General features: G+C 52.6%; 2 protein-coding genes across 4 annotated transcripts in view; both read left to right on the top strand.

The window, feature by feature from the left end:
* CACNA1H (calcium voltage-gated channel subunit alpha1 H) overlaps positions 1–6,784 on the top strand; it is a 156,217-nt gene extending 149,433 nt beyond the window's left edge. For both annotated transcript variants that reach the window (XM_038151115.1, XM_038151114.1), the window contains exons 33-35: positions 308–491; positions 3,663–3,841; positions 4,480–6,784. In XM_038151115.1, coding sequence (XP_038007043.1) covers positions 308–491; positions 3,663–3,841; positions 4,480–5,562 — 1,446 coding nt within the window. In that variant the 3' untranslated portion in view covers positions 5,563–6,784. The remainder of the gene's footprint in view (positions 1–307; positions 492–3,662; positions 3,842–4,479) is intronic.
* Positions 6,785–13,214: 6,430 nt separating this feature from the next.
* B9D1 (B9 domain containing 1) lies at positions 13,215–18,356 on the top strand. 2 transcript variants are annotated; one of them, XM_038151226.1, is made up of 7 exons: positions 13,215–13,461; positions 14,157–14,225; positions 14,311–14,422; positions 14,486–14,582; positions 15,078–15,140; positions 16,514–16,581; positions 18,160–18,356. In XM_038151226.1, exons 1-7 carry the CDS (start codon positions 13,405–13,407, stop codon positions 18,339–18,341), a joined length of 648 nt encoding a protein of 215 aa, XP_038007154.1. In that variant the 5' UTR covers positions 13,215–13,404; the 3' UTR covers positions 18,342–18,356. The 2 variants fall into 2 exon arrangements, with proteins under 2 accessions (XP_038007154.1, XP_038007155.1); XM_038151227.1 differs by lacking the exon at positions 18,160–18,356 and adding an exon at positions 16,682–16,914 and having other exon boundaries at positions 13,273–13,461.
* The last annotated feature ends 556 nt before the right edge of the window (positions 18,357–18,912 follow it).

Genomic DNA, 18,912 nt, shown 5'->3' with positions numbered 1-18,912 from the left:
TCTCTTTGTTCTCCTTAGAATAGTTTCAGTGTAGCATTTTTAATATAATATATATCACAATATAATAAACCAACCTTCTGAAACATAGAATCAAAATTTCCTGTCTCTTCACAAGTCCTACACGCCCAAAAAGACCCCACCACAGTCTCCATAACACATTCTACGTGTTCACAAGAGCAGGTGCAGCAAGACAAGGATTATTTCTCATTTTTTTTCTCTGATCACCTCACGGCCTTTCCCCAGGACGATGCCTGGGAAAGCTGTGGCCAGAGGGGTGATCCCAGCTCCCTCTCCTGTCGCTCTGCAGGGCAGTGCAGCCTCGCTGAGGGCCCAGGATTCCCAGAACCTGCTGACGGTCCGGAAGATCTCCGTGTCCCGCATGCATTCCCTGCCCAACGACAGCTACATGTTCCGGCCCGTCGCCCCGGCCACGGCCCCGCTGCCCCTGCACGAGGTGGAGATGGAAACCTACCCCTGCAAAGCCCAGAGAGGTACCACCCCGGCAGATTCCTCCGCTCTGAGGCAAAGTTTTGGGTTCCTCACCGCTAGAAGGAGGTGGAAGCGTGGCCAGGGAAGGGGAGCAGCTCCGGGGGCAGCTTGGGGGGCTCAGCCTGGAGAAACTCAGGGGGAAACTTCTCACTCTGCATAGGATGGGGCAGGGTCGGGCTCTGCTCTCAGGGAACAGGGCCAGGATGGGAGGAAACAGCCCCAAGTTCTGCCAGGGGAGGTTTGGATTGGATCTCAGGGAAAATTTCTTTGCTGGAAGGGTGTTGAAGCATCAGAACGGGCTCCCAGGGCAGCGGTGGGGTCATCATCCCCGGGAGTGCTCAAAAAACCTGTGGATCTGGCACCTGGGGACTTGATTTAGCACTGGCCTTGGCAGTGCTGGTTTAATGGGTGGAATCCAGGGTCTTTTCCAATCTTTACAACTCCATGATCACAGCCACGGGGGGTTCAGTGGGGAGCAACCAACCCAAACACAGCCTGAGCAGGGCTCGCCGCCCCGTGATTCCATCAGCACCACAGTGCTTCCCACATCCCGCAAAATTCCACCTTCCCATCACCTCCCCAGCAGCAAGCTCAGCTGTCTGGGGAGAAGCAAAGCTCCCAAGCACAGCTGCAGGTTTTTAGCTGAGGGAAAGGGAGCTGTGCATTCCCTCTGACTCCTGCCTGCGGATCAATAACATCCCCAGGAATAAAAGCCAGAGCTGGGATTGCTCCCAGCACAATTCCTCATGTTTCAGGCAGGCTGCAGCCTCAGGGCAGTGCCTTTCAGCAGCACACGTGGAGTTCAGAGCTGCAGGAGTTTCTCTGGCAGCAGAAAGATCAGAAACCACTCTCTGGTTCTTCCTGAGCCCAGGCTTGTAATGAATGCCATGGGGACACCCCATAACCCAGGAATCACAGAGCCTTTGAGGGGGCATTCATCCTCTGCATCCCAGCACATTCCCCTGAAAATGCCTTTCTGTCTCCTCTGTTGAGCTGCTTTGAAGGGGAAATTGTTGGAATTTTGGATGTTGAGAATTTTAGATTTTTTTTTTATGTTGATAGATTTTGATTTTTAAGGGAGTATTGTATTTAATTTGAAGTTGCAGAGGAAGTTTTTTAAATTAAATGATAGCATTGAGATTATGAGTGTGTAGTTTGATTAGAAGAGTATAAAAAAATTAGAGTTTAAGGTTTTAAAATATAGTAATATATGTAAAGTAAAATAGAGGGTTTAGGGTGGAGGTAGAGGGGGTTTTTTATCCAATTCTGTAATTGGATAGAAAAGCTTGTATTGTGGGATATGAGAGATTAGTTATTAGGTTAAAAGTAAAAATACAGCAGGAAATCAATCTGAAACACAATCTCTGCCTCCCTAAAAGCACACGTGCTGCTGGAGGGGCTCCCTCCAGGGAGAACCTTTCCCAGCCTGCTTCCCTTTGATCCAGCATGGTTTGAAACGCCAGAACTGCCCGGTGGGCTTGCACACCCTGATTTGCTCTGATTTCCTTGGGAGAAGGAGCTCTGTGTTTGCTCAGACTCTCTGGGAGCCAGGTCATGTTCTCTGCTCAGTGTTTATTATTATTTCACCTGCAAATTCCTCGTGAAGGAAAGAAAACAGAGGTTGAGTTTCACGGGCAGCCTCCCGGGGCTGCTTTTCATCCCTGGAGTGGCTGTAAAGCAGGATTTATATCCATATAAAACTGCTGGGGCGTTGGCAGGGGTGGGTAGAGCCCACCAAGGATTCTCTGATGTTTCCTAAATCCCTGAATTTCTCTCCAGGAGCACTGGAGGGATGGATATGATGGACATGACTTTTTTACCTGGTGGTAAAGCCAGCAGCACCCCAAGCTGTGCTGCTCCTGAGCTGCCCAAACTCTGCTTTAGGTCACAGATCCATAAATTATATCCAAATAAAACTGAGCCCACGGAGACTCCCATGAGTGCTTCCATGGGCTTCAGGATGTCTGATCTTCTCCCAGTTCTCCCCTGACCACACAGTGAAAGTCTTGTGGGATGAGCAGATCTCAGGATATTTTGGTTTTAGATGTGGTTTGCTGATTTCCTAGAAAAACAAGAGAAAAAACATCCAGCTCCAGAGATCTTCGGTGCTCCTGAGCATCCAGTTTGGAGGGGGCTTGGGTTTCCTATATGAGAGCTCGATGGAAAGTGTCCAACAGGAGGAAATTCCAGCTGAGGACAGGGAGTAGAGCACTGGGTCTGGATTTTATGACCATGTTTGTGACAGACTTTATGCCAGAGTTTTTCTGCATCATAAAGAGCACTTTATAAAGCCTGGAATAGCACATGAACAGCACAGGCTCAGCCTGAATCTCTGGGTCCAGGAGAGCCCAAAAAAACACTTGGGGAGAAGCGAGGTGGGGGTGGGAATTCCTTCTGTGGTGTTCTGGAGAGAAGCTCCAAAAGAAAAATTATTAAACACTCACTTTTCTTTGTCCCCACCAACAAATCTGTCTGTGAAATGCAACTGTGATGTGTCTGGATGGCTTTTGTCAGGGGTTCAAGTTGCCTGACCCCTGGGTGAGATCTCTTGGAGTGATGGATAACGGTGTTTGTAACACGGAGCTGGGCAGCCCTGCAGGAACAGACGCTGGGTTTCAAACTAATGAGGACGATAAATCCTGCAGCCAAAAACCAGAGAAGATCTTTCAAACAACTCCCAAGTGCAGTAAAGCAGCACCACGGATGGGCTGGGGAGGAGGGATGGCCTTCAGACCCAGCCTGGGAGGCTTTGGGAAGAGAGAGATTCCAGCCTGTCCACGGCTCAGGGCTGTCAGAGCACTTGCTCTGGTGGGACCATACTGAGCTGAGCTGAGCCTTGGGGACAGCCCCTGGTGCTGGCTGGGCTGGGCTGGGTGGGAGAACTGCCCTGGGCCTGCAGAAGTTGTAGAATATCCTGAGTTAGAAGGGATCAGAGCCCTGCCCAGACACCCCAGCATCTGTAAGCTCCCTGCCATCCCTGCTGAGCTTCAAAGCAGCAGACAGGACAAGGGACAAGGTTTTCAATCCGAGGTTTATGCTGATGTCTGGCATTTCAGCCAGGCCCAACAGGCTTTTCCTTCTCCCTCCTGTTTTCACTCCCCTCTTGAACCTTCTGCCTCAAACCTTGCGAGCCCCCAGGCCCAGCAGTGACTGCTCCCTCTGTCCTGCCCTAGGATCCATCACCTCCACCCGCTCCCAGCCCGTGGTGGGCAGCTCCTCGCTGCGGGTGCCCGCAGAGGCGCTGCCGGCGGCCGCGCGCTGCCCCGGCCACGACGGGCGGCACCGCTGCAAGGGCCCGGCCCCCCACGGCACCCCCCGGTCTCCTGCTCTCAGCAAGCTGCTCTGCAGACAGGTGAGGGACCACCAGCACCCGCAGGTAACTCCTGTCTTGTCACCTGGTTCCTTCCCTTCTTTCCCAGTCCTTTCTTGGAGCTAAAGTGGAATTCCTGTTTCGGAACGAAACACGCAGTAAACTTTAATGTATTCCCAGCAAATGGCACGTGGGAAGGCCTTTTCTTCCCTGCTTCCATCTTCATGGCTGTGCTATTCCAGGAAGTAAGAGCTAAGGCGTGGGGAGAAGGTGCCCAGTCTCCATTTGGGAGAGCCCTCCACCATGATGGGTTGTGCTGGCTCAGGATTTGGGGCTGGAACAAGACCAAGGCCCAGCAGGTGCCAGCCCTGAACACGAAGGCTCCTAAAGTTTATCCTCTTGTACAGGAGGGTCTGACAATGGGGCAGGGGTGAGGTGGGCTGTGTTAGACCCACCAGCCCTTTGCCTCGTGCCATGGGCTCCTCACCCCTGCTCGGATGGGGCTTGGAGCAACCCAGACTGGTGGAAGGTGCCCGTGGCAGGGTGTGGAAGGAGATGAGCTTTAAGACCCCTTCCAACAAAACGTGGTCCTATAATTCTGTGTCCATCACTGGAGGTGCTGCTGCCCAGCACATCCCCAGGCTCTCACCCCCCTTCTCTCCCCTCCCCTCCCGTTCCAGGAGGCCGTTCGGACGGACTCGGTAGACGGACAGACTCCAGAGCACAAAGACAGCCTGCAAGCAGAGCCCGGAGAGCCCCAACCATCAGCAAAGCAGCCCCAGAGCACCCTCACCCCCAGCCCTCTCCATTCCCCCCTCCCAGCCACCCCTCCACGCTCCCCCCCATCCTCCCCACACCGGCCCCTGGGCCCCCTGGCACGGAAGCACACGTGTGGCCAGCACGGCGTTCCCAGCCGGCCGCCCAGCCCCAGCAGCCCCCCTGGCCCCGAGGGCTGCCCGGGCGAGCCCTCAGACCTGGCTGACGAGGAGGTTCGGCACATCAACAGCTCGGCCAAAGACTGGGCAGAGGAGCACTCGGACCCCGGCAGCCGCTCCACCTCGCCCTTCACCTCCCCGGCCCCGTCCCCGGTGCCCCTCAAGAACTGCAGCACAAGCAGCCTCTCCCGCAGGGAGAAGGACTTGAAGAAGTTCTACAGCACCGACACCAAGGGCTTCCTCAGCAAGCCCAGCTGGGCCGACGAGCAGCGGCGGCATTCCATCGAGATCTGCCCCTCTGGCTTCCAGGAGCCCGCTGAGGACAAGCAGCGGCCCCCCGGCCACGTCCAGCCCGAGGCCGACTACATCCACGGAGCCCGGAGGAAGAAGAAGATGAGCCCGCCCTGCATTTCTATAGATCCTCCCATGGAGGACGAGGGAGCGGCCGCCCCACGCACCAAACCCTCCGAGAACACCCTGCTGCGGAGGAGAACCCCGTCCTGCGAGTTCCCGGCCTACCGAGAATCCCTGGAGCTCCCGGAGAGCCGAGGGGAGCACCTCAGCATCCCCAACTTCTCCTTCGAGCAGCTGGACGGCGGCTCCTTGAGCAGCCTCTCGGAGCTGCTGGACAGCGGGCAGCCCACGCCGGCCTCCGTGGACTCGCGGCCGGAGGCCGAGCTGAGGAAACAGGATCACTTAAAAACTCAGCGGGGCAACGGCAAAGAGGGGGGCAAAGAGCTGCTGGGCACTGCCAAGAGCCCCCCGCACAAGCAGGACTTGGGCCCCGTGACTGTTGCCACAGAAGAAGGCACGGATGACCCAGTATAGCTGCTGGGATGGGGGACAGGGGGGATCTCAAGGGCTTGTCACCAGTGTGGGGGTTCCAAAGCGAGGGGACCCGGGGCTCAGGGGTGGCCGTCACCGGGGCTGTCCCCTCGCTGCGGTCACTCGCTGGGAAGAGCTGTGGAAGTTTGCAAAAAAACCACACACACACACACACACACGCACACACTCACACACACGTGAAAAAAGGAAGAAGAAACCAAACGAGCGGCTGGACGAAACTGGGGATGGGGTTTTTGGGGGGTTTGGCAAGAGGTTTTGGGGTTTCTTTTCTAAGGGGAAGGTGGAGTTGATGCAGGGGTGGCTTTGTTCCTCCCACCCCTCTCCGTGGCCTCGATCACATTGATTCAGGTCTGAGGTGGTGGTTGGGATCTGGGGGGATTCTCTTGGGGTTTGTTGTTTTGTTGGGTTTGTTTTTTGGTTTTTTTTTTTTTAATTATTTTAAAGATGCTCAACTTTTCCTGAGGCACCTTTTTGAGCTGTCACGTTACGCTGGAGTGCCTGGGAGCTGGACATTGTCTGTATATCAGCAAGTTCTATAAATAAAAATTCTGTATTTGTGAGCTACAAAATGAGGAAACAAACAAACAAAAAAAAACCTGGAAAAAAAAAATAGACCCACAGAAACTCTCTCTTCATAATGCACATATTTTTATAGAGAAACAGAGATGCTGTTTTTTGCATTACATGGGTGGTGTTTCCTTGGGTTTTCTGTGGAATTAATTATTCCAGCCATTCATTTTCCAAATGTTTCTCCTCTGTCCTCGCTTCCCTTCCCTCCACCATCACCCCACCAGCTTCTTCTCACAGCTGATGCTTCTGACGTCTCGCTCATTTTCTTTTGTACTTTAGAGGTTGTCCTAATTACAGACAAAAAACCAAATCACTACTGAATTGTAGCCAGTGCAATAATAAGTTATTCATTCTTCTTGTCTGTCCAACTGTCCTGTTGCTTTTTCCCCCCCCCCCCTTTTTTTTTAACTGAAATTCAGGTTAAATGTCGCAATAATCTGAACTAACATGCACAAAGATGGTTTCTTGTGTTACAAAGAGGAAAAAAAAACTAATGAAAAAAAAAGGAAAAAAATAACTACATTTACAGAGAGATTAAAAAAAACTGAACAAATAAATAGTAAATTATTTAAGAAATGTATTTTGTTTACTGCAGTTCTAAGTAAATTATTGATACAGTGTGTAAAGGTGTAAAGAGCTGTCGTAGGTGATGTTCTTTGTGAGCATTTAAGGTGATGATTTGTCCTCCTCGTGGCAGAACAACTCCGACCCGTCGGGGCAGTTTGCACTCCCTGTCCCTCCCTCCCCATCCCTGGACACTTCCCTTCCCAAGGCTCTTCCAGAAGCCTCTAGAGGAATCCAGGTCACCTTTTAACACCACTTTGAGGGGGGTTTTTTTTGCAGCTTTTTTTTTCTTACCCTCCTTCCCCACCCCTCCTGCAGGCCCTGTGTCCGTGGCCCAGCTTGGCCACGGGAAATAGGAGCAGGAAGGAGCCCGTGGACACCCAGAGGGGAACAAACCCATCCAGTCGTTTCCGTTTGGTTCCTTCCGTGCCGCCTCATATTTATGCCTTCACATTTATCTTCTGTTATCGATGCATCCATTACTCCAAAGGAAATGTATCTTGTTTCACATCTATTAAACTGTATAAACTGGAAGCGTGGCCTCCCTTTGTGCCGCAGGGGGGGAGCCCGGCTGTCCCTCCCGCTCCCAGAGCTCGGCATTCCCTGAAAACTCCTTCCTCAACCTCTCCAAGCTGCAGCCCCCCGGGTGTGAAGCATCCCTGCTGGAGCTGGAGGCTTCTCCCACCTCCCCCTGAGCTCAGAGAATCCCTCAGCTCACCTCCATATGTTGATCCGGCTGCTTCCGAGGAGCACCTGCGCCGCTGTAATTAAGAGTCGTTTAGAATTATTGTAAATAATGATTCTGTCTCGGTGGGATAGCGAGGAATTCCAGAAAAGAGCCGCAAAATCCATGATTAGCAGTGCTTTGGGGAGGATGGCAAACTGCTTCTGCTGCGGTTTAAGGAGGGGAGGTGAATCCCTCTGCTCCAGGCTGAGTCCTGCCTGGAGGGGTGGGGGATGCTCCGGGGTGTCCCTCAGCATCAGGGGACACTCAGGGTGTCATTTACTGCTGGGATGATTTCGCTTTGCTGGAAAAGGCCTGAATTCCCTTTTGGCCCTGTGCCTGAATTCCCTTCAGGGGGAAAATCCTCTCCCCACGGGGTTGGTGGCTGATGGTGGTGATGGACAGAGGTGGAACAACTTGGAAGGGCTTGAGGCCGTGGCAGTGTCGGGAATGATTTGGGATATTTGCTCCTGGTTCTGGCTCTCTCAGCCTGCCACCCTTCCCAAAGCCCTTCCCAAACCCCTCAAAGCTCATCAGGACCCAAAAGAGCCCCACGAGCCTGCAGGAACATCCTGGCAGCGTGGGGAGAATCAAGCTCAGACTGAATTTCCCAAGAGCACAGAGTGACCGTGGATTGCTCCCTGATGCCTCTTTCGGGGACGCTCACCTGGACTTACAGGTGCAAAACCCCCCAGCTGCATCCCCAAACCTGGCCATGACCAGAGAAACTATTTAACATCAGCAGTGTTAATTTTGTTGATTAAATCTCTGCAGCATTAAGCAATTTCCCCCCGGACTGTCTGCAAGCCTCGCTTAAGATCGGAAGTGAAAAGCACGGGCTAAATGCAAGTCATGATTATTTAATTGGATCGATTTCTATTTTGCATTTTTAATGGCCATTCAGTCCTGTCCATTAATCAGCCACACTCTGCCCCAGCACTCTCCATTCCAGCAAACCCCCAGCCCGCAGGGACGGGGGCTGTGTCCATCTGGGCTGGCCCAGAGCACCTCAGCACCCTGGGAGCAGCAGGAACCAAACAGGGATTAAAAACCACCACGCTGAGGAAGGAAACCATCACAGGGGCTCTGCTTCAAGGGTAAATCTCAGATGGCATCGATCTGAAATTCTCTTTGTCATGCTGGGGAGGGGAAAAAAGCTTTAAAAAATACCAAGCACCAAATCTGACGCCATCCTGGGTGCAATTAGCCCCAACCCTAATCTGTCAGAGCTGTGAGATCATACAGGTTGCATGAATGCTAATAAGCATTTGATATTTGTACAAGCTTTCTGGGGATGAATAATTCAATTGACTTCATCCATTAAATTTCCCCTATTAAGTTTTCAAACCATGGCTGGGTTTTAATGGCTGGGGCCACCTCATCCTCCAGACGAGGGGGCTTAATTAGGAATTTTAGCACACCCTGACAGAGCCACAGGAGCTGAAATCTCTGTGGCTCTTTGGGTTTTGAGCAGCTCGTGTCTCTCTGCTGGAACCCTGCTGAGCCCCTGGAATAACTCCAGCTCACTCCAGGTGGGTGCTCCATCCTCTTCCAGCATCGTGGTGCTGCCACAGAACGCTTTAGCCCTTTGCACAGGGTCAGCCCCCCTCTGGAGGCTGGGAAGGTGCCGGGGGGCTGCCTGGGATGGGGGATGTGCAGTGGCACTGCTGCACCCCCTGGATTTTGGCACCACTCGATGATTCTGTGGGTCCCTTCCCACTCAGGACATTCTATAATTCCACGATTCCCCTGACTGATGCAGAGATGTCACCAGGAGTGCCCCATACCCAGCTTGGGCTGCTCCTCATGCCAGGACCCTTCACCTGTGTCCCTCACGTGTAGCATTGGGTTGTTTTTTTTCCACCTGTGGATGTTGGACTGTCCAGTGAAAAATAAATCTGTTCACAATGAAAGGGAGAAAACGCCAACGACCCTCATTAAGTCACACCCCGGGGAAGATCCAGATTCATGATTTGAATATTCGATTGAAGTCCCCTGGAGCAGCTTCTTCTGATTCTGCTTTGCCCCACGTGGAGGCACAAGCTGCCGAGGGCCCGTGGCCACGTCTGCAGGGTCTGGTGGATGCATGGAAAACAGAGTTCCCACCTGAGTTATTCCCAAAAAATGCAGTCGCCAGTGGACACAAGCAGGAGGGCTCCGTGCCTGGCAGGAGAAGGAGCTTGTTTACCATCCCCTCCTTCTCCCTGCTTTTATTTCTTATGTCCCTATCAAATCCAACTGTCCCTCTGGGCACCATCTCCCCAGGTCTTCCTCACCCTCTCCCCTCCCTGCCTCTGTGTCAATTTATTCTGACTGGCTCATTAATTCATTTTGCTCGTTAACCAAAAGAAATCTCACTAATGATAACGAGTTCCAATACAAATTAATTCTTCAGGGAAGACCAGGCACTTTGCAGCTCCTTGGCAGCGACAGCAGGGCCCAGCAGGGCCCCTGGCATGGGGCTGGCAGCCACATGGACACAGGGATCATCCCTGGAAGTGTCCAAGGACAGGCTGGACAGCAAGCTGGGATAGTGGAAGGTGTCCCTGCCCATGGCAGGGGTGGAATTGGATGAGCTTTAAGGTCCTTTCCAACATAAACCATTCTGGGATTCAGCCACGCAACACAAAATCCACCCGGCTTCACCCAGGTGCCTTCCCACCACCAGGTAAGGAAATTCAGCAGGAATTACAGCAGGAAGACCCCGCTGTGTGTGCTGCTGGGAGATCCCACTCACCTCCTGCTTGGTTTGAGCAGCGGGAGCAAAAGGCAGGGAAGACAAAGGGCAGGGAAGCTCCCCGCAGCCTCCTGGCAGGCAGGGATGAGTCAATGCTGTGCAAACAACTCTAAAAATACAAAAGCTTTATTGCAGATGAATGACACCATCTAATGTATTTCACTGGCCATTTACCGGGTGTTGATCATAAATATTTGGGATTCGAAATAAACTTTTGTGCCGTGGCACCGTGGTGTTGTTTGTGTTCCTCCCACCTTCCCTGGATCAGCCCCGGGGCTGCTCTGGTGGGGCTTGAGCAGGTAATGGAGACAAAGGAGCTGCTCCTGCTCCCTCCCTGCAGCACAGCCTGTCTTCCCACTCAGTTTTCCAGGGATTTTCTGCTCCTGCTGCAGTCGCAGTGGCTGAGCCCAGAGCTGGGGTGATGGGCAGGAGATACAGCCCACAGGTATCCCGCACTGGCCCTGCAGCTCTGCCCGGGAGCAGGAGAGCCCCTGCAGCCCTCCCCAGGGCTCGTCCAGGGGCAATTCCAGTAAAACCCAGGGAAAGGGCTCAGCACAACTCTCCAGCCTCTCTGGGAGCCCCTGGACCCGGAGCCTGGGCAGGTCACAGTGCCTGGGTTGGATTCAGAAGCTCCCAGTGACAGAGCTCCCAGCAGTTTGGAATTTTTTTTTTTTTTTTAATCTTTCCAGCCCTTGGCTCTTGCTGGGAATGAAGCAAACATCATTCCCTCAGCTGTTCCACTCCGTGCCTCCAGCACAGAGGTCAGTGCTGCAGGGACACTGGGAACGGCTCTCCAGGAGCTGGGATCCAACCTGGAAGAGGTGACAAGTCAGTGATCAGCAGGAGCATGTCCTTCCTCCCTGGGAGGATGACTGCAGCTCCCAACACCCCAGGGAGGCTTCCCGTGAAAATCACAGCACCAGGACAAGTCCTGGAGAAGAGGAGAATGTTTTAAACAGGCAGGAGAAACAGCAGCATTGCTAAATAACACCCACGGGGTCACCACCATCCACAAACCTTCATCATGCTTGGAAATCAAACTCTCTGATGGAGCATTAATTAAGTTTTCCAGCAGGATAAAACCACTTCCTTGCTTGGGATTTCACTCTGCTCACAAAGATTAAAAATACAGCTAATTAAAACAAGGCTGGCATGCAAAGAAGGGAAGAATAAAAAGTCCTGCTATGGCTGGGAGGGGACAGAGTCCTTCCAGATGCAGGTACAGATGACTCACGGCCGCTGAATAACCCCCCTGCTGTCTCTCTGCCATGGGGAAGGTCTCCTATTGCTGGGAGAACTCCTCCAGCAGCTGTATTTCACCTGCCAGGCAGCAAAAATGTCCTGAAATTGGCTCCAAGGTAGCTGGTAGCCAAGAGCAGTGTTAATTAAACAGCCTCACTAGCTGCTCCAGACAGCTGCTCCAGAACTGCTCTACTTCCCCCCCACCACCCCTGATCATTTTCAGTTCAAATGAATTCTTTTCCCTGAAGCATTTCTGAAGGGCTGTGGAGAAAGGATAACATTTCAGGCATTCCCTCCCATCCCTCCTGCTTCCCCGTCCCATTCTTCTCTTGGCCAAATTTGTTTGGCCTGAAAAACCGAGTTGAAATAGGTACGGACAGAGAAAACACCAACTGAAATGTGGAAGGGCTCCCTCCACTCCTCCCACCCTTCCCCAGAGGGTCTGGCAGCAATGAACCACCCCAAAATTCCTCAGGGAGAGGGGAAGGTGGCCTGGGGTGCGGAAAGGAGGAGAAGGATGAACCACAGCCAGGCTGGGCAGCCTCCATGGCCCTGACACGTGTGTGTGGGCAGCAATTCCCTGGCACAGCCACGGTCCCGATGGGCCAGCACCGCGTCACCAGTGCAGAACTGTCACAGCACCAGCCCAGAACTGTCCAGCACTGGGCCAGCACCGTGTCACCAGTCCAGCACTGTCACAGCATCAGTCCAGAACTGTCACAGCACCAGGTCAGCACCATATCACCAGCCCAGAACTGTCACAGCACTGGGCCAGCACCATGTCACCAGTCCAGCACTGTCACAGCATCAGTCCAGAACTGTCACAGCACTGGGCCAGCACCGTGTCACCAGTCCAGCACTGTCACAGCCCTGGGCCAGCACCGTGTCACCAGTCCAGCACTGTCACAGCATCAGTCCAGCACTGTGTCACCAGTACAGAACTGTCACAGCACCAGGTCAGCACCATGTCACCAGTACAGAACTGTCACAGCACCAGGTCAGCACCGTGTCACCAGTCCAGAACTGTCACAGCACCAGGCCAGCACTGTCACAGCACCAGGTCAGCACCGTGTCACCAGTCCAGCACTGTCACAGCCCTGGGCCAGCACCGTGTCACCAGTCCAGCCCCGTCCTGTCACCCTCACACCGTGGCCACCACCAGAACAAGCCACCATCAGCCCATCTCAGCGGGTGCAGCTCTTGCAAAGCCCCAGCACGTCCATCCTCCTTATTTACACACCCAGCTCCCCCTTTCCTCTTTTAATTAGAGCGGGATAATTAACCCGGCAGGTGCCGTTCCCTCCTCTGCCCGGCCCCGTCCCCACCAGCGGTGTGAGGGCGTCTCTCCGCTCTCCATGGCGGAACCGCCCTGCTGAGGGCCGGAGCGCCGCTCTCCTCAGCGCTGGGGCCGAGCCTCCGGGGAGCACAAAATCCACCATTTCCCTCCTTCTCCCTGCCGACACCTCCTGCTCCGGCCCTTGCCCGGCAGCATCATCTAGCGGCCATGGCCTCCGCACATGGAATTGTAGGATCGGGAATATCCCGAACTGGATCATCCCAGCCCGTCCGGGGATCCCGCCCGGCTCCGAGCACCCCAAACCCCCGCCCTGTGCGCCCCTCAGAGCGCTGTCCCTGAAACCCGGCAGCTTTGGGGCCGTGCCCGTCCCCTGGGCAAGCCGAGCCCCGGCTGGGGTTGTTTCAGGCTGATATTAAATAATAATAATAATAATTAATAAAGTTCTGGACACGTGGCGGTGCTAGGATAACGGGGCAGCGCCGGGCGGGCTCAGCGGCTGAGGGGAGCGGGTAGGATCCGCTCGGAGACACCCCCTGCCGGGGGTTCCGGAGGTGGGGTGGCCGCGTTTTGGGGCGATTTTGGGGCGATTTTGCGGACCGGGAGCCCCGCGGAGAGAAGCGAAGCGCGGCGCCGGGGAAGTTTGGCCGCTGCGCCGCCCCGTCCGTCGCCACGGCAACCGGCGTGCCCGCCATGGCGGCGCCCAGCGTGTTCCTGCTGGCCGTGAGCGGCGAGATCGAGAGCGGGGAGGTGCGGGAGAGCGGGGGGCACCGCGGGAAACACACCGGGACAGCGCGGGGGGATGGGGGGATCGCCCTGGCACGGTCTCGGTGCTGCGGCCGCCCGCGCGGGATGAGAATGTGACCCCCCTGATCCTGGCCGGCCTCAGCCCCGGAACCCAACCCATCCTCATCCCGCCCAACCCTGCACACCCTCAGCCCCAAACCAAACCCATCCTCATCCCGCCCAACCCCGCACACCCTCAGTGCCCCCATAACCCCGCCTGGCTTCATCCCCCTTAACCATCCCTGTCATGGCTCCTCACAAACTCAGCCCAGCCTCATCCCCAAACCCATCCCAGCTTCATCCCACTTAACCATTCCTGTCATAGCTCCTCACAAACTCAGCCCAGCCTCATCCCTCTAATCCAGCTCAGCCTCATCCCCAAACCCATCCCAGCTTCAGCCCCCCAAACCCATCCCATCCCCATACCCATCCCAGCCCCATCCCCAAACCCATCCCCCTTAACCCATCCCAGCCTCATCCCCAAACCCATCCCAGCCTCATCCCCAAACCCATCCCAATCCCATCCCCAAATCCATCCCAGCCTCATCCCCCCCATCCCAGCCTGTCAGTCCCAGTCTCGTGGCACAGGCTGCCCTCAGCACCCTGATCCTCGCCCCCAGAAATTCCCAGTAAACCCTCCCTCTCTCTCTCCCCCGCAGTTCCCGGGATTCGATGACCTCTACTGCAAGTTCTCCTTTGTCTACGGCCCGGACTGGGTCCCCACGGCGGTACCGCCCCTGTCCCCACCCCGTGTCGCCGTGTCCCCACCCCCGGGCTCAGCCCAGCCCCCGGCTCACCCGCTGCTCCCCGCAGGGCCTGGAGGAGGGGATCTCGCAGATCACCTCCAAGAGCAGCGTCTCGCCCACCACGCTGGTCTGGAACTTCCCCATCGACATCACCTTCAAGAGCACCAACCCTTTTGGCTGTGAGTGCTGGGGGGGGTCTGGCCCCGGTGCCAAAGCCCCCCCTGACCCCCATTTCCTTGCAGGGCCTCAGATTGTGCTCAGTGTCTACGGGCCTGACTTCTTTGGCCATGATGTGGTCAGAGGTTATGGAGCTGTCCACGTGCCCTTCGTGCCAGGCAGGTGAGTGCCAGCCTGCCCTGCAGGGCTCAGACACATCCTGCTCCAGTGATTCTGCTGTTTCTGAAACACAAAAACTGCCAAAAATGTCCTCATTGTGCCGGGCAGGTGAGTGCCAGCCTGACCTGCAGGGCTCAGACACATCCTGCTCCACATTCTGCTGTTTCTGAAACAAAAAAAAACTGCCAAAAACCTTCTCATGGTGCCCTGTCAGTTCACAGAGGTTTTCTAGCAGAATTCTTCCATCGTTAAATACATTTTGGTAATCCTGTGAAGCCCAAACTGGCCTGTAAAAAGCCCAGACATGAAGCTCAGCTCCTCACACAGTAAATTCTCATTCCCACACTGGGAATGGAGGAAGATCTGTTATTCCTGTGCAAACAAACCTCTTCTGTGTGAAGGGAAAGTTCCTGACGTGCCAGGAATTCTGTGCCCTCATAACTATAAAAATCCTGCTTTTTATTCATTGCTGAGGTTCTGGGCTCTCCTCTGTTTCAGGCACAAAAGAACCATTGCCATGTTTGTCCCAGAGTCCACCTCGAGGCTGCAGCAGCTCACAAGGTAACAATTAACGACTTTCATTCATTAAGGAATTAATTTCTCTCCTGTCCTCAGGCACAAGGGCATTTGCACCCCTCTGGTGCAGAGGTGTCACTGCTCGGTGCCATAAGCAGCTCTCTGTTCTCTGGTAAAAATCACATTTTCAGGTGTCTGGGTCCTCTGAAAAGCTTCCATAAACTTATTAACAACAATATTAATTAGATTAATATAACGCTGTAAACATATGAATATATTATATTAATATAAAAAATAACAAACATTATTAATTACTGCTAAGTGCACTAAATTACTGCCTGAATCCTCCTGGGGCTGTTTTGGAAGGACAGCCACAGGAAGAGCAAACCCATGAAAAAACAACTCCCAATCCAATTTTTTTTTTAAGAAATTCAAGGTCTCAAACCCTCCGTGGTTCTCTGGGTGATCAAGAAGAATTTTTCAACAATATCTCTGCCACAGAAAGATTCTTCTAACCCAGAAAAAAACCTGGATTTAACAAAACATGTCTGAAACCAGTTGCATTTTTTTCCTTCAGGCAAAACTTACCTTTGATTGAATTAGATCAATAATAGAATATTAGAATATTAGATCAATAATAGAATCAGGCTTCAAAACCCTCCTGGCACTCACTGACAATCATCTCATGGCCTGCATCAATCTCAGCCACCCAATTCATTACTTTGTGTTTTGTATTCATTATGTTCTATGTTGCATTCATAATTTTGTATTCATTTGTATTTTTGCATTCATTATTTTGCATTTTGCATTCATTATTTTGTATTCAATCATTTGTATTTTGAATTCATAATTTGTATTTTGTATTCAATCATTTGTATTTTGAATTCATAATTTGTATTTCGCATTCATAATTTGTATTTTGCATTCATTCATTTGTATTTTACATTCATTCATTTGTATTTTACATTCATAATTTTGTATTTTGCACTCATAACTTTGTATTTTTTTTTTTGTTGTTTTTGGTATTTATTAATTTCTATTTTGTCTTCATTCTTTTGTGGTTTGCGTTCAACAATTTGTATTTTTTGTTCATTAATTTGGCTTTTGCATTCAATCATTTGTATTTTGTATTGATAATTTTATATTTTGAATTCAATAATTTGTATTTAGTATTTTGCATTCATTAATTTGTATTTTGCATTCATTAATTTGTATTTTGCATTCATAATTTTGTATTTTGAATTCAATCATCTGTATTTTGAATTCAGTAATTTGTATTTTGCATTCAATAATTTGTATTTTGCATTCAATAATTTGTATTTTGCATTCATTAATTTGTATTTTTAATTCATTAATTTGTATTTTGCATTCATAATTTTGTATTTTGCATTCATTAATTTGTATTTTCCTCCTCCAAGCTGGTTCACGGGGAGGCGCCCGGAGTTCACAGACCCCAGGGTGGTGGCGCAGGGAGAAGGACGGGAAGGTGAGTCCCGCTGTGGCTGTGCCACAGAGCTGATTCAATCCCCGAATTAACCTTTGAGGAGCCCCAGCCCCTGTCCTGATCCCTCCCCTCCTGCGTGCAGTGACCCGCGTGCGCTCCCAGGGCTTCGTCACCGTTTGCTTCAACGTCATCACCAAGGACCTGCACAAGCTGGGCTACGACGTGGGCCAGGGAGAGGGGCCCGGGCCCCAGGGGCTGCACGGCTTCTGAGCCCCCCAAAACACTGAGCCCAGGGGCTGCACGGCTTCTGAGCCCCCCAAAACACTGAGCCCAGGGGCTGCACGGCTTCTGAGCCCCCCAAAACACTGAGCTCTGGGGCTGCACGGCTTCTGAGCCCCCAAAACACTGAGCCCAGGGGCTGCACGGCTTCTGAGCCCCCAAAACACTGAACCCAGGGGCTGCACGGCTTCTGAGCCCCCAAAACACTGAACCCAGGGGCTGCACAGCTTCTGAGCCCCCCAAAACACTGAACCCAGGGGCTGCACGGCTTCTGAGCCCCCAAAACACTGAACCCAGGGGCTGTGCAGCTTCTGAGCCCCCCAAACCCTGAACCCAGGGGCTGCACAGCTCCTGAGCCCCCCAAACCCTGAACCCAGGGGCTGTGCAGCTTCTGAGCCCTCCAAAACCCTGAACCCCAGGGGCCGCACGGCTTCTGAGCCCCCCAGGGGCTGCACGGCTTCTGAGCCCCCCAAAACCCTGAGCTCCGGGGGCTGCACGGCTTCTGAGCCCCCCAAACCCTGAGCTCCAGGGGCTGCACGGCTTCTGAGCCCCCCAAAACCCTGAACCCCAGGGGCTGCACGGCTCCTGAGCCCCCCAGGGGCTGCACGGCTTCTGAGCCCCCCAAAGGCCCTGGGCCCCCCAAAACCCTGGGCCCCAGGGGCTGCACAGGGGCTTCTGAGCCCCCCAACCCCTTCTGAGGGAAGGGAGGAGCTGCTTCAACTCAGTGACTCCATAAAACACCAGCCCGGGAGCATCCGGGGTAAGGACCAAGCCTGATCCTCTCAGGAAGGATGGAGTGTTGTGGAAATTGATGTTGTTGGTAACATTCATTGTTTTATTGATGATTACTGTATTTTATTCAGTGTTTTTAGGGGTCAGACTGTATCAAAGTAAGGCCTCCTGTAACAAAATATTTTTATAGCAGCCTTTTGTACACCTTTTTATAGAATTAATGACACGGAAAGTTTCCAGCTGTAACAGTTTCCCTGCAGTTAAAACTTTGCAAACCCAGTTTCTCTTTAGTGATTTTTTTTTTTTTTTTTGGCAAATGAGGAATTGAAATTGTTGCACCTTCCAAAAACGGTCCTGTGAAATGCATCCCCCTCTAAGCTCTTTTAGGCTGAATAAACTCTGTTGTATCGATAGATTCATTTGTCTTTCTGCTGCTAAAGGAGTTTCTTTCTTTGTGCCAGGATGTTTTTAAGCCCTAAATCATCCAAGCTCTGCTAGACTTAAAGGTAGAAGAGAAAAAGAAGTGTTTCAATGCAGTGACTAATTGCTGAGTCATTTTCCTATTTAATTTTGGGCATGTAACCTCTTGTGTTTAACTGCAAATCCCAGGAGAACGGCACCATCTCCCTAAAAGGGAATCACCGAGACCTCCAAGTGTAGAAATCCCAGGAAAAACACCCAGGGATGAACCACAAACCCTCCAGGACACAGCTCAACAAAACACCTGGGCACAGATTGTTCCTGACCCGCAGTGGGATGGAATAAATTTAATTTCTGAAAACATAAAGTGATCACTGGAACGTTGCTGGGAGCAGCAGCACCTTTTATATCAGATAGAAATACTTTTCCAAACGTTTTTAGGGATAATTTTTCATCTCCTGCCTTGTTTTTGTTGACTCCACACTTCAGTGGGGTTGTTTTGGTCATTTGTAATCTCTGAACTGAGTCACGAAGGAATCCAAATTCAGAAGCATTTCCTGTTGGCTCAGAGGAGACTCGAGGAATTTTGTTTCCTTTTCAGCAGTTTGGGAAGCAGAATAAATATCAGCCTTTGAAAGGCTTGGGAGGCAAACACTGAACCTCCTGCTGCTGCCCAAGACCCAGCTTCCCCTGGAGCAGTTCCTGCCCACATTCCAGCTGCAGCAGAGCTGCACAGGAGCCTGGCACAGCCCAAACCTGGGCTTTGCTCAGCCAGCTCCTCATCCTGCTGCTCCAAAGCCCTGAATTCCTCCTGTTCCAAAGATCTCTGGGCTTTGCTCACAGCCAGCTCCTCATCCTGCTGCTCCCCAGCCCCGAATTCCTCCTGTTCCAAGGAGCTCTGGGCTGTTTCACCCCAGGGGGACCAACCAGACCTGAGCCAGC

Source organism: Motacilla alba, chromosome 14, assembly GCF_015832195.1.
Source record: "Motacilla alba alba isolate MOTALB_02 chromosome 14, Motacilla_alba_V1.0_pri, whole genome shotgun sequence".
Lineage (NCBI taxonomy): Eukaryota > Metazoa > Chordata > Aves > Passeriformes > Motacillidae > Motacilla > Motacilla alba.
Note: the sequence above shows the minus strand (reverse complement) of the source record. Positions and strands in the feature narration are given on the sequence as shown.